The sequence below is a fragment of the Gavialis gangeticus genome, unplaced genomic scaffold (assembly GCF_001723915.1).
Source record: "Gavialis gangeticus isolate Ggan-Ray unplaced genomic scaffold, GavGan_comp1, whole genome shotgun sequence".
Taxonomy (NCBI): Eukaryota; Metazoa; Chordata; order Crocodylia; family Gavialidae; genus Gavialis; species Gavialis gangeticus.
The window spans coordinates 25,808,666-25,822,730 of record NW_017728997.1 but is presented as its reverse complement, the minus strand read 5'-3'; the positions used below and the strand labels follow the sequence as shown (position 1 = coordinate 25,822,730).

The following is a 14,065-nucleotide window of genomic DNA, read 5'->3' as shown; positions in this document are numbered from 1 at the left end:
ACAAAAAACAAACAAACAAAAAAAAAAAAACAAAAAAAAAAACACATTTTCAATATACTTAACTTGCCAAAAGCAATACAAATTTTAGTTAAATTATATATCTAGCCATAAAAAGGATGACAGCAAATTATATTAAGATTTCTCCCATTTTTCAAGCTGATTATTACAGGTTTCCCTCGATTTATGGGAGTTCTTTAGATGCAAATTCACTCTTATATGTTGAGCATATTTAGACCCACACTTCATTATATGCAAGGTAAATTTGCTCTTATGCAATCAGCATAGATGCCACCCCCCACCCAAACAGGTAAGTCAGTGTGGGGAGGGGAAAGGGCTTTGGCCTCGCTCACCCCAGCCCCAGCTGCAGCAGCCCTGGGAGCTGCCGGTGCCAGCTGCCTGCAGCCCCTGGGCTGCACAGTGTTCTGCCCCCTCCCCCTTCACCCCAGCTCCTGGGCTGCACTGTGCCATGATACAGGTAGCTGGTGTCAGCTGCTCCAGCACAGGCTGGGGTGAGTGCAGACAAGCGGAGCCCCAGGTAGCGTAAGGCACAGCACTCACCCCAGCCCCGGCTGCAGTGGCCCCAGGAGCTAATGCCAGCTGCCTGCACCAGGGCACGGTGCAGCCCAGGAGCAGAGGTGAGTGAGAACAGGCAGAGCACATTGCAGCCCAGCAGCTGCAGGCAGCTGGCACTGGCCACTCCTGGGGCTGCTGCAGGCAGGGCTGGGGTGAGTGCCACTCTGTTCCCTCTGCTTTGCTGCCTTGTGTAGCCCCAGAAGGAGCAGCCTTCCCCCAGCCTCTTCCCTAGTCCCAGCCTCACTCCTTCCCTCACTGTCATTGGAACCCATCCCTATTTGTTACACTGGAAATGTAGTTAGGTAAAAGGCAGAGCAGGTGTAGCACCTTTTAAACAGTTAACTCTAAGTCATGTTTTCTGAAGCTGCCATTAACTGTACCTGGATGTGTAGGCATTCAAAACTACTGGAAAAAAAAAAAAACAGGTGAAATTTTTACCTGAAAAGATCCACTTCATGAACAGTGGGCAAAGCAACAGCAATTTGAGAGTCTGTCTGAAAGACAAAAAGTTAACTTTCAGCATACATAATGCAAGGCGGCATGAATACTGATTAAAACAGCTACTCTCCCTGTTTTGCAGACACTATTCAAATAGAGTATGTGCTCTGTACTCTCCAAAACAGTTACTTAATAGTATTAAGGGTAACAGAAGGATATCATCAATACAAGTTTCTTGAACTAGTGCAAGTCAGATGGGTTGCAAAGTATTTCAGCTCAGAAGGGTTGCAAAATATTTAGGAGGTTTCAACCAACACAGGTTTTGTTTTGTTTTTTTGTCTGAAAGCATAGCTAAACCAGTCAGCTAAGTATATCTGCTTTCATCTTATGGCTAAAAACAAAGCTTGTGGTGTTTTGGTTTGTTCAACAAATAGCAATTTTTAGTCAGGTAGTGGGGGTGTTGGAAAGCATGGAAAAGGGGCATGTGGTATGGGGGGAGCACAGGAGAAAGGGCAGAGATAGTGACTAGATGCTAATGAAACTGTACTCCATACATCAAAATCTCACAGTTAAAAAGACGACTTTAAGGGAACTTAGTTCCTGAGTACATGAAAGTCTATGCCTACTTTTGATTATTTTCCAAGGGAATTTAAGATGTTGGTCATCTCTCAAAGCCTTATATTGCTTATGAATTTATTTCCTTTCTCCATCGGAAATAGAACTGCAGTTGTCATCCAAGGTACTCAAGCTCAAAGCTCCATAATTAAAACAAGGATGATGGCAAGCATTCCTTGCGAAAGGACATAGGAAAAGATGACTTTCCTAAGCCCAGAGAGAGGGATTTAAATTAGTATAATGGAAGTGATAATTTTGTGGGGGACTGAATTATCAGATCAACTGTCAGTCCTTTTGCTCCATTACTTTTCATGTTGTAATTGCATATGCACCTAGATTGAGATAAAATACCTAACTGAACAAAGTAATAAAAATCCCATTTTTCCTCTTTGACAAATTAGGACAAAATTAGCTCTACAATCATCTCTAGTTTTACCACTTAGACAAAACCATTGCTCTAGTATCAAACTACAGAAACTGAAAACATGTTTAGAAAGGAGAAAAAAAAATATACTGACATTTTGGTCCATTGAACATTCACCAGAAACAAATCACATAAGCCCTTCATTAATTCCATCTGAGAGAGAGATTTGTCAACAGGTTCTGCAAATCATTACATTTCTGTAAGTCATCACTCTCTCCTGCAGAAACCTTTGGCTGCTTGCAGATATTAGAAACAACCCTGGTGCTCAACTTTAAACTTGCTGCACGCCTGTGCCAAGCCCAGCACATGCCCAGAGGAGCACATGCCCAGAGGAGGCATAGCGTTAGTTAGACCCAGCTTGTCCAAGGTCTGTATAGATCAGGTGCTTTAATGGGGCTCTTTTGGTGCTTTTATCTAATAGCTGATTGACTCTGTGTTTGATAAATAGATCAAAGAGCCCCACTGAAGCACCCAATTTACACAGACACTGCAAAGCCAGGTTGAAGTAACATGTGGCTTCTTCTGGTAAAGTGTGGCTAGTTTGTTTGGGTTTTTTTTTGGTTTTTTTTTTACACTTCTGCAAGCAGCTTTTATGTTCCCATCTCACATCCAAGTAATTAATCACAGCAAATATAGCTACCTTTCTGCCAGTCAACTCAATCCTCATATAATGGATCCTCATGCAATGGATTTTGCAATAATCCTCCAAGCACAAGACTGGGGGCTGGAAAGCAGAGCAGTTCCTCAGAGCCAGTAATGGGGACTCCCCATTCATGATGCAGTAATCTTATATCATAGTTAGACAAAGTGCTCTGGGTAAATGTGATATAATTTACTGAAAGCACCTTGTCTGTCTATGTCTTTTGACCAACACAGGTGTAACCATACCCCAAAACTATATCATGGTTAGGAATTATTCCTCGCACCTGCTCCTTTTCCTCTGATGCAGACCCAGGTTCTGCACCATCCTGCTCTATCCCACACATTTTTCCCTGATGCAGGTAACCAAAATAAATCTACCATGGTGCACTGGACTTTGTAAATACTGTTGCTAGGAGTACTGTCTGAAGAGGAGTGAAATGTCAGGGAGCGCTCTTGGCTGCCTTGAGCCACTGCTGCCTGCAGCATTTAATCTGAGATCTGGGGAAGCCAAGTTCTGCATGTGTCCCTGCTCTGGGAGTGAGGAGGCACATGGCCTTGGGGCTGGGAAGCAGAGCAGTTCCGCAGTGCCAGCAGAGCCCGCACCAGCCCCCAGCACCCACCTTGCCTTGCCGCGCTGCAGCCCAGCTCCTCTCCGGGTGGGTGTGCGGTGTTAATAAGTTAGTGCGCGGCATAGTATTTAATTGTGTGCAGCAGTGCACACGCACAGCTTGGAGGGAACCTTGAGCCTGACATGTAAATCACAGCATAACAATACATGAAAGAAGCAGGTTTGCTGCTCCTCCTTAAAACATTGCTTAAAGGAGCAGTGCATGGGGAAATAAATCAGACTGCACAGAGAATGTGACACACAAGGATGCAGAGACACATACTATAGCACAGTGGTGCTCCTTGTAAAGAGGAGGTTGTTGATGTTTGTTCTCCATGTTCAAGTAAATATATGCAGTTTGATCTTCAAAACCTTCAACAGGTTGGGGCCTGACTAAATTCATTACAATACCACTTTTCCTTGCAACATAACATATCTGTTACTGTCTCACCCCATTTAGAAATCAAAAATAAACAACTTAAAATTGACATGGCTTTATTACCAAGCTTGTTAAAATTTGTACAGGTAAGGCCACGACAGGCCGCCTTCACTTATCTCGAAAGCCGACCAAGAAAACTGACGTTGAATAATTCATCCTTCAGAACACAGTAGACTACACAACTGAGACGGTCACTTAAAACAAAGATACAAACTCTCTCATTGTTCTGAACCATAACAATATGGGAGCACTACCTGTTGGGTGAACTGTACTATTTGAGTTGTTCCAGGCTTGTCGTGACACGTTGGAATCCGCACCTTTGGAATTAAAAAGTTAGGAATTAATTTCCCTTATAGCCACCTCAACCTAAGCTTAAAACATCACCTACGAGACAGGATGCAATGTTCAAAAAGGTCACTCATGTGGTGCTTATATTGTTTTCTAGCACCTGCATGCATAACTCCCTCCCCACCCCCAGCAATGTTATAGCTAAGAACTTTTCAGGGTCATTTTTATTCTTACAAAAAAAAACTCCTAGCAAATAATTCATTTAGTCACTTTTAAAAAAGACAAAGCAAAAATAAGAAATCTCTAAAATACCACAGATTTTGCTGTCCAGAAGGAACCGAGGAGAGGACAGAAAGGTTTATGGTTTTCAGTTTAAACTGAAGATTGCCATTAGAAAATTTTCCCCCCAACCTCAGACTTCTTGGCAAGTACTGGTTGCGACCAAGCCAAATTGAAAAATTGTAATGTAGCTCCTGCCCTCATAATCTGTGGCTGTTATTAGGTTGCCTGAAGGCACACATGCATTGCAGAGCCTGTGGAACGGAGGATCAAGAGTACAGTCTAAAATTAAGCTGTAATTGTCTAACAATAATGGAAAAACAGCCCTGATATTGATTACCACTTGTATGTAAGAGGCAAAAATAACAAGGCCATTATAAAACAGCACTCTGCATTCATGTGTCTGAGAACTGAAATCTCTTTTGGGGTCCTTCCTGTACTTTTAAAAGAACCAGTCTGACACCTGCCAGGAAGAAATCACTGGTTTATTAGTGACAGTTGATTCTCTACAATTACCTCAGAGAGCCTTTTCTTTGGAAACGCACATGCCTTTAGACATGAAATTAAAAATCATCCGTATTTCTAACTGTGCTGCATGGAATCCTTTCAAACCTACAAAGGAACGTTGGCACCCAGCTGCCCTCCATTCTAATTGAGCATCTGCTCACTGCAGTTTTCCCGGACTACTGTGCATTAGCTATAGCTTCTTCTATAGCTTTCCTCAGAAATAGTTAATTGTGTTTAAGATTGACAATAGATGCAGTTTTGAAACTTTCTAAATTCTGAGACTATCAAAGCACACACTGATTGGGAGGCTATTTGATATTATTAATGTAAAACTTCTGGGATAGAGCATATTTTCTTTTAAGCATACACTGGAGTTCCATTTATGTAGTAGAGTTTGGTACTAAATATTGTAAAGTTTTTGCTAACATCCATTTTGACTTGTTAACAACAATCAGTATGAAAATCTTTTGGAAAGTATATTCTAGAATAATAGCAGACTAGAATTATATTTGTGTATGAAAATGTAGTGATAACATAGATGCATCTACCTACTTATGTTCTTGCTTCCAAAGAACCCAAAATATTTAATCTGGATCCTCCCAAACTTAAATCAAGAGCTGAAGGCACATCTATATCTTTTCCTAAGCATAAACAATGCAGAACACACTGAATATATACAGTAAATGCAACTAAATCCAAGCTGAAAATTAACACATTTACCTTCATTATAATGCCCATAATAGGCAATTGAAGTATTTTCCCTGGAATTGGTGGGGGCCAACGATCAACATCACTACAAACTGAAAAACACAGTTAAACATTCAGCATATGTACAGGCCATCTCTGCAACACTCCAAGCTGTTCAAATCAACTGTTCAGTATGCACAAAATTCAAGTCTTAACTGAATATTTATCCCCAGTGTCACCCCATGTTACCTTTTCAATTAAATATTTTAGAGACTTATCACTACACTCAAGTTATTCAGTTGGTTTAGTAAGGAAGGGTAACACACGGTCTACTTTTAATTTAAGAGTTGTATTCAGTAGCAGCCAGACTCCCCAATCAGGGTAAAGATTCCAGAGCCCTGGGTACTGTTCAAATTTATCTAAGGAGACAGTAAAAAGAATAAATGATTACCAGCAGCTCCCCCACCACTGTGTGCCCCTTCCCGACACCTTCTGCTCTGCATATCCCTTTCCCTGTGCTCCCCCTACACTCCTCTTACTCTGTGCTCCACTTGTGCCCTAGGCATCCCTTTCCCCACATTCCCCATGCTCCTCTTGCTCTACAAGTCCCCCAGCAACACACACCCTTAACCCTGCACTCCCATCTACACTGTGTGCCCTCTCCCTACACCTTCTCCAGGCTCCTCCCACACTGTACACCCCTCCTGATGCAGGAGGAAGGGCACACGGTGTTGGGGAAACATGGGAAAGGGACACACAGTGTGGAGGGAGCACAGATGAAAGGACACGGAGAGCAAGGGGCTGGGATGTCGGGGGGTGTACAATGCAGGGGGGAGCACAGGGGAAAGACTGTGCTCCCCTTGCTCTATGTGTTCCTTTCCCTGCACCCCCTCAGTGCATCCTTTCCCCCACACCACCCCCCTCCAACCTTTTCCCTGTGCTCCCCCCATACCACATGCCCCTTTTCCATGCTCTGCAACACCCCCACTACCTGCCACATGAGCCATCCTGGGCTGCCCCTGGAGCCACAGCAGCTGCTTGACTGACCTGTTCTCAATTTCAAGACAAGATATTTTTTCCCCCATGCTGAATGGGGGGAAGAAAACCCTCATCTTATATTCAAGTAAATACTGTAGGTAAATTAGCTCTGTGCACAAAACTCATATTGGATAATTCAAAAAAAAAGAAGATACAAACAAGTATTAGTGAAACATCAATATTAAAGCAATTTATCTGTGAAGATTTTCATCTTGGATTTTCTAGCATTTATAGAATTATAAATATGAATACCCTCATTAAATACCACTATTATTATTATTACCATTAATAAGTCCAACAAGTTGCCAGGTTTAAGCACAAAAGAAAATATTTGTTTTTCTGATCAACGGTTGGAATACATTCATTTGAATGGCTGTACAACATACAAATGCAAATCCCACCAAAAGTGGATTCCCAGATTGCTGTTTACTGAAGCACAAAGCAACAAGATGTGGTTCAGGTGGAGACGTACCATATTAGGACCAGAATGGGAAATGTCTCTCACAACTGAGATGGGGCTGAAGCACTTGTTTTTGATACTCTCTTGCTTCTGGTGAAACAAAGGCAAACCTAAATTCTCACTTTCCCTGTCAGCTGTTCTAGAAATTCAGAAGTACCACGCAGTATCTGCTGTAAGAATAAATTGGCCATTAGGCCAACTGCCTTCTCCTCATATGCTTCCCTTCTTTTCAGTTCAAGAGCAGCAAATTTATTTACAGACAGTGAATCCAAATTGTGGGGAAGTGAAAATTAAGGTGAAACAATGAAAATTAAGGCCAGCAATCTGTGTTGCACTAGTGATCCCTATACTTAGAAGACTAGGCTTTTGGCTCTTCAAAGGGAAACATCAAATTATCCTTGTAAAGAACTAGATTAGTAAATTTTTATACGGTCTAAAAGGTAAAAACTTTTCAACTTAGCTTCTCAGAGCTTTAATATTTCTTCCAGACAGAAAAGTACACAAGCTGCAATATTATTTTGTTTTTAATTAGATTAAGAAATGTTATGTTTAGTTTACTTGTTCTCTGGAGTTTTGCAATTTTTATGAAACACTTTTGCAGAATAGTGAACTATTATTACTCACCTGCTTCCAGGAAAGGTTCACTCTTTTTAAAATATTCTGGTGCTATTTGCTTAAGCACAGTGTGGAAGAGGTGAACATATGGTAGCTTGCTGATGAGAACCAAGGACTGGAAGAGAGCATAGAACACCAATGCATAATTATATCATTTTAATTTAGTCTCTTTCTAAAATACTATACAATTTACATGTTCACACTTGAAGACTTTTAGTTAATTACCTTTTTGTTGCAAAACAACCACAAACTGACCTACAAATAACAACAGTTACCAACTTGTTTCATAATTTGTAGCCTTGCTCTAGAAACAGAATCATGCAGGCAGACTGGCTGCAAAAAATGACTTGCATCAAGATGCGAGGTTTTTAGAGCAATTTTTTTTTTTTTTATTGGCACAACTGTAAAGTTGAGAAAAAGGTTAGGCAAGCTTTTGGGTTCAAAATGACATATGGACAAGACATTCTGTGCTTGAAAGCTTGCCTAACATCACTCAGCTGTACAATTGGTCCAATAAGAGATAGGGTAGATTTGTGGCTTATAGACCAACTAAATCACTGTCTCTCTTCCCTCTGATTTAGTTAATCTATAAAGTAGAAATCTACCCTGCCTTCTAGCCTGACTTACTGCCTCTGCCCCCCTAAAAAGATATAACAAAAAGAAACCTTGCTTTTCAAGTATTTCTTGGACCATCACAGCTACAACAACACTCCAACCCTACTTTTGTGTTAATTTTTTTTCAAGTTTTCCTCAAATAACAAAATGACTTAAATAATGGGAAAATGTCCCAACTCAATCCACAATCTGAAAGAAATTGAGTTCCTTTCCAACTCTGCATCATCACCATCAAAAGCAACTTGTATTCTGTAAGCCAAATTCTACCCACAATTACAACTCTTCAGAAACTTACAGCGAGAATCACATTTGATAAGTTTGGCTCATTAGGGCCACAAAAGTAGTCAGGAGCACCCATCTTTCCAATACAGACAGTCAAGTATAAAAAGTCTAGATGAGCACCAACAAGACGACAAATTCCAGTGGACAACAAAAAGAATGAAATTTACACAGAAAAGACTAAACTAAGCAGAAAGGATATTTTCTCATAAAGCTTTGAACAACATTTAAAGCTTGGTCCACAGAGAGGCTTAAAACTCTGCTATTCCTGTTCTCTTCAGAACAATATGCTCCAACATGATGCCAAGATTTCACTTTTTAGCAAAGACAATGTTCTTCTGTTTTAAAACTGTACGCTACCTGTCTCCCAATTAGTTCTGGTATAGCTTATTTCTTTCTTTCTTTCACGGGATGTGTAAACAAATAGTAAAGCTGTTTAACAAACTTGTGAACAAGTTCTACTATTGTTACTGGAAAAAGGAAGTTAGGTCTGAAGAACGTGTGCACTTGGACAATACTCTCAAGGACCTGACACCATACAGTGTCATTTAAATGACACTGTTAACGCACTGTTTCATTTTATTGTGTAGAAAGGATAAAGCCTTTTCTTAATGTTGTCAAACAACTAAAACTACCTGCTGTGTCTCAAAACTGTTTTTTCTAAGTGGGGGAAAACAGTTCAAAATAAGCTGGTCCCATCTACAAATAAAATCAAACCCTACAGTAATTAGATTTTCTATATGAAAAGTTTATAAAATGCTTATGATTTTCCCTGTGCAAAATCTAATTATTAGAGGGTCATCTTAAATTTCTCCCTCTCTACTGCTACAGCAGGAAAAGCAGCAGCAGGGGGGCATGTAGTGGAGGTGGAAGGGAAGATGGTGGAAGCTCCTTATCTCCTATCCCTCCCCTTATCCTCTTCCCCTTGCACCATGCACCCCCTGCCCCCATGGTGCCTGCACTCTGGTGCTTGCCCCTGGCTCCTTTCCCCTCTGTAGTGCCTGCCCCTACACTTGCTCCATCCTGCAGCCTCTGTCTCCCACCCCTGCTCTCTACCACCCCCAATCACAAACACACATACCTTCTGTCCAACTGCCTACCACTGCTTACTGTCAGGTGAAGTTACAGCTTCAGTCCCTCCCAGACACATAGAAACTCCAGCCCCTGCTCAGAACCTGTGGAAGCTCTGGCCCCTGCCCAGCCATATATCAGTGTTAGCAGCTCTGGCCCTGGGACACTTGCATGGCCAGGCAGGGACTGGAGCTTCCATGTGCCCCAGGAGGGAACACAGGCAGAGCTTGAACCCTGCCTTATAGTACATGGTGGCAAATCACATTTATGTGCATGGAACTGTACAGAAACTATGATGATGCAGTTCCCACAACAATGAGGTTAATTACAGTGTAATGGCCCCCGGAGATATTTTTTTTTAAAAAAAGACGTTTAATTACCTTCTGGAAGTAGCCTCTTTTTAAGGTCTTGTCTCGAACTTGTCGGAAATACACGTAGCCATAGTAATATGCAGAGTCTTTCTGTTTAAAAAAGCGGTATGATAATTTGAAAGTAAAAATGATGTCCTATTTTTTTTCAATGTTCTGTGTTGTTCTTATAAAATCCATTGTTGATAAGTGTGTAGTGCAAGTACACATACTAAAAAGATAATTTACTCCACATTTATAAAGATTCTATATGTTTGAATAAGACAGTTCTGATTCCAGCTTTGTAACATTTGAAGGATTTTTGTTCATTCAGTGAGCTTGAGGTTTCTATCATCTCACAAACATTTCACCCAAAAGTCTTCTATAAATGTACATAAATAGAAATAGTTGCCTGGAACACAGTCAGAATTATATTATCCAGTTAGCAGTCAGATTGTTAACATCTGGGTAATGTTATTAATACAGAAAAAAAAGTCTATAGCCCCAAGATTGAAAGAGAAAGCTATGACACCATTATACACACTGTAAGTGTAAAGTTCAAAGGTGAATTAAAGAATTTCCAGCAAACATCCAGAAGATCTCTTTGAGATGTTTCCTAAATAACTTGTCTAAAATTTGGCAATGCAATTGCATCACCAGAGTTTAGATCAGAGTTACGTTATCTATACCAAAATGTAAGCATATTTCTGAATGTTTAAAACAAATGTGACAGAACTCTTCTTTAGTTTTAGCATATTTCCAACCTTTAAGTATATTGGTAAATCTCTGTCCACCTGGTCCAGATGACAGTGCACTGAGAGCTTCCTGCCAGAAGACCGTCGGAATCTAAAACAAAACTGGGTGTCTCCCAGACAACCTATTGGAAAAAAAAAAAAAGGAGAAAAAATGGCTTAACTTCATACTTCCATTTAAATTGGGGTCTATCTCCATGGGGCTGCTATATCAAAATGATTTTACTTTGTTTGCCTTAGTGTGTTTATCCAACACTGCCTTTAAAAATTGCTATTTGGTGCTTTCAACCTTTTCTGCAACAAGAAAAATTCTACATCCTTGACTTCGATTTACATGGACACATTCCTAACTACTCTCCTGATGGCAGTTCTCTCACTACTACTACATGCTTAACTGCAATGTTTCACAAGATGAACATCTTGGACAGCCCCCTGTGTGAATGAGGTATCCAACGAACAGCACAGCATTTAATCAAAAGCTGCAATTTTTACAAAGGCCCAGATGGGGCAGACAATCTGCACAGTGGTTTGTAGACTTGGAAGCTGATATATGATGCCATATGAAAGAAAAAAAGAGCTGCCTAAGTGGAATGACCCACTATCAAGTTGTGGGGTCCCCAAGGATGGCTGTGATGCCTCTAGGGCTCCATGACCATGCCCGCTTTGCCCTGCAGGCACCTTCTAGTCTCACCTGCCATGTCTTGTTGGTTTAGATAATAGATAGGGAGGCTGCCCTCAAGTTGTTGTGCAGTCACAGTCCTGATGGACCCCACTAAACCCTGTAGATTCTTAGACCCCTAGCTGGGTCCCTGAAGGTCACCCCAAGCCTTATGGGCTAGATGCATGGCTCCAAAACTGCTCCATGCCTCACAGATGGTATATCATTGGGCCCCCGGCGCTGGGCTCTCTGCAACCCTGTCACTGCGACCTTTCTGGTGCTGGGGCTCCACACAGTAGTACACCCCCTCTGAGGCCTCCTCCTCCCCAGTTGGCCTCACCCTGGTCCACCAGTATAAAAAACAACAGAGAAACAAGCCCCTGGGCTATAACATAATACAGAGTATGGCTTGCATTGTTTGTCTCTTTAAAAAAAAAAAGAACCTCTCCTCAAGCACTGAGTGCTTCCCAGCCCTAGGTACCTTATGGGCTCCTAGAGCCCCATTAACCATATAAGCAGCAGTTCAGGCTGCCACTGTATCTCTGGGTAGTTCTCCCCTGCAGGAGCTCCTTCCCCTGGCAGGTGCCAGAGAACTAACTCTCCCAGCCCCACTGCTGGGGCTTATATATGCTCAGGGCCCTGCTTCCTTCTGGTCAGCTGATCAGGTGAAGATGCCAGCTAATATCTCCCTTAACCTGTTGCCCTGGCAACCTGCAGCTGTGAGGCTCTGCCTGGCTCCTAGGGCCCTCTATCTAGGCCAGGGTGGGCAAAATGCAGCCCGTGGGCCAGATGCGGCCTGCCTGGCCATTCTGTCTGGCCCGCGGGGCCCCTAAAAATTTTATAAAATTAATGTTTATCTGCCCCAGGCTGCCTGCCACGCAGCCCTCAATGGCCTGCCAAAGTGCCCGAAATAATTGCCCACCCCGATCTAGCCTGCTTCCACTCTTAAAGGAGCAGGCACCTTAGTGCCCTGTGACACCCACCCAGAGAATCACAGAAATTAAGAGCTGGAAGGGACCTTGAAAGGTCATCAAGTCCAACCCCATTGCTCTGGCCACAAATTAATGCTGAAATCAAATGATCCTAGCAAGGTGTCTGTCCAGGCTCCTCTTGAAGACTTCCAAGATTGCGGACTACACCACCTCCTTTGGAAGTTATTCCAGATTCTGGTCACCCTTACCATAAAGAAGTTCTTCCTTACGTACAACAGTTTATTCCATGTAACTGCATAATCCATTACTTCAAGATCCTCTTGTTGGAATGGTACCTATTACCCTTTCTGGTATCAGGCAGCAGCATATTCATGTACATTACGTGACCATTGAAGTAGCCATACCCAACCCCATGATTCCACAGCAGCTGGACTTGACCACCAGTTAGCAGGGCTCCACGTCTAGTCTAATCTGGAGAAAAGTCACCAAGATGCAGATATTTACAGGACACTGCTAGAGCAGAGATGAAGAACAGGGGACACTTTCCAAACTAGCTCCTAGTACAGAGTCAAAACAAAAGCATTCCAACACGAGTATCTGAAGACAAGGAAGCAGCACACTCTTCAGTAATATCCCCATTATCTGTCTACAGTGTAAGGTACAAAACACCATTTTTGCAAGCAATGTACTCAAAAACTGACACATGAACAGTTCTTCAGAAAACATCCACGTTCCTGAAGATAGCACTCATGATGTCACATAAACCAAGGGGTACAACTAGATTTTTCCTGGCAGCCAGGTGGTACGTAACTTGACATGCATCCATTCCCATGTGAGATTCGCATGCACTGAGTCAGAACAAATCTCATGTGCAGCAAATTCAAATACAAGAGAAAAATAAATTAGGGAAAATACTTTGGGTCACAGTTCTCTAAATGCCTTCAGCTTTCAGATGTGTAGGTTTCTTTAAAAGGATTTCACTCAGTAAGGACACTCCTCCAGAGATAGACTGCACTTTTGAAAGAGCCACCCAGATACCACGTGAAGAACTGCTGCACTACAGAAGAAACCCCCCCATAAATTGCATGCCGCTGGTTATGACATCACCCTTCCTTTGAACTCATAAGGAAAATCCTCAAACAATTGCAACCTATACTAGAAGGAGACCATATTCTTAAAGAGATCTTCCCAGAGCCGCACATCCTAGCCTTCAAACAAGCACCAAACCTCACTAACCTCATCACCAGAAGCAAACTTCCTGCCAGAAGCAAACACACCAAATGGATCCAGACCATGCCATGACAAGAAATGCAAAACCTGCCAACATATCTCCACCACCCCCACAATTGCTACACCCTACAACAGAGTTATCAGCATTCCTGGATCTTACAACTGTACCTCCAGAAATGCGATACATCTCATCCAATGCACCAAATGCCCTGATGGAAAATACATAGGAGAGACCAAACAATAAATGCATACCAGAATGAATGCACACTGGAAATCCATCAAAGACAAGAATAACCAATTATGTGTGGGTTCACAGTCTCAAGAAAACCACTCTCCCCAAACTCTCAGCTCGAATCCTCAAGGGGAACTTACAACATACTTTTCACAGACGAGCCTATGAACTTCATTTCATCCACCTCCTGGATGCAAATAAATAAATAATCATGGACTAAATATAGACACTGGATTTATGACAGATTGTAACCTGCCTGACATCTGACTCCCTCTCCACTACTTACCTGTTACATCTATCCCCCCCTCACCCCCCATCTTCCCCCCCCCCCCCCCCC

At 42.1% G+C, this 14,065-nt stretch overlaps 1 protein-coding gene across 3 annotated transcripts in view; it reads right to left on the bottom strand.

Annotated features, from left to right (window-relative positions):
* The window catches only part of DENND6A (DENN domain containing 6A), a 42,371-nt gene that overhangs the window by 15,327 nt on the left and 12,979 nt on the right, over positions 1-14,065 (bottom strand). For all 3 annotated transcript variants that reach the window (XM_019504988.1, XM_019504987.1, XM_019504986.1), the window contains exons 4-9: positions 10,689-10,801; positions 9,958-10,038; positions 7,622-7,727; positions 5,533-5,612; positions 3,993-4,055; positions 1,012-1,067 (exon numbers count right to left, since the gene is read on the bottom strand). In XM_019504988.1, coding sequence (XP_019360533.1) covers positions 1,012-1,067; positions 3,993-4,055; positions 5,533-5,612; positions 7,622-7,727; positions 9,958-10,038; positions 10,689-10,801 — 499 coding nt within the window. The remainder of the gene's footprint in view (positions 1-1,011; positions 1,068-3,992; positions 4,056-5,532; positions 5,613-7,621; positions 7,728-9,957; positions 10,039-10,688; positions 10,802-14,065) is intronic.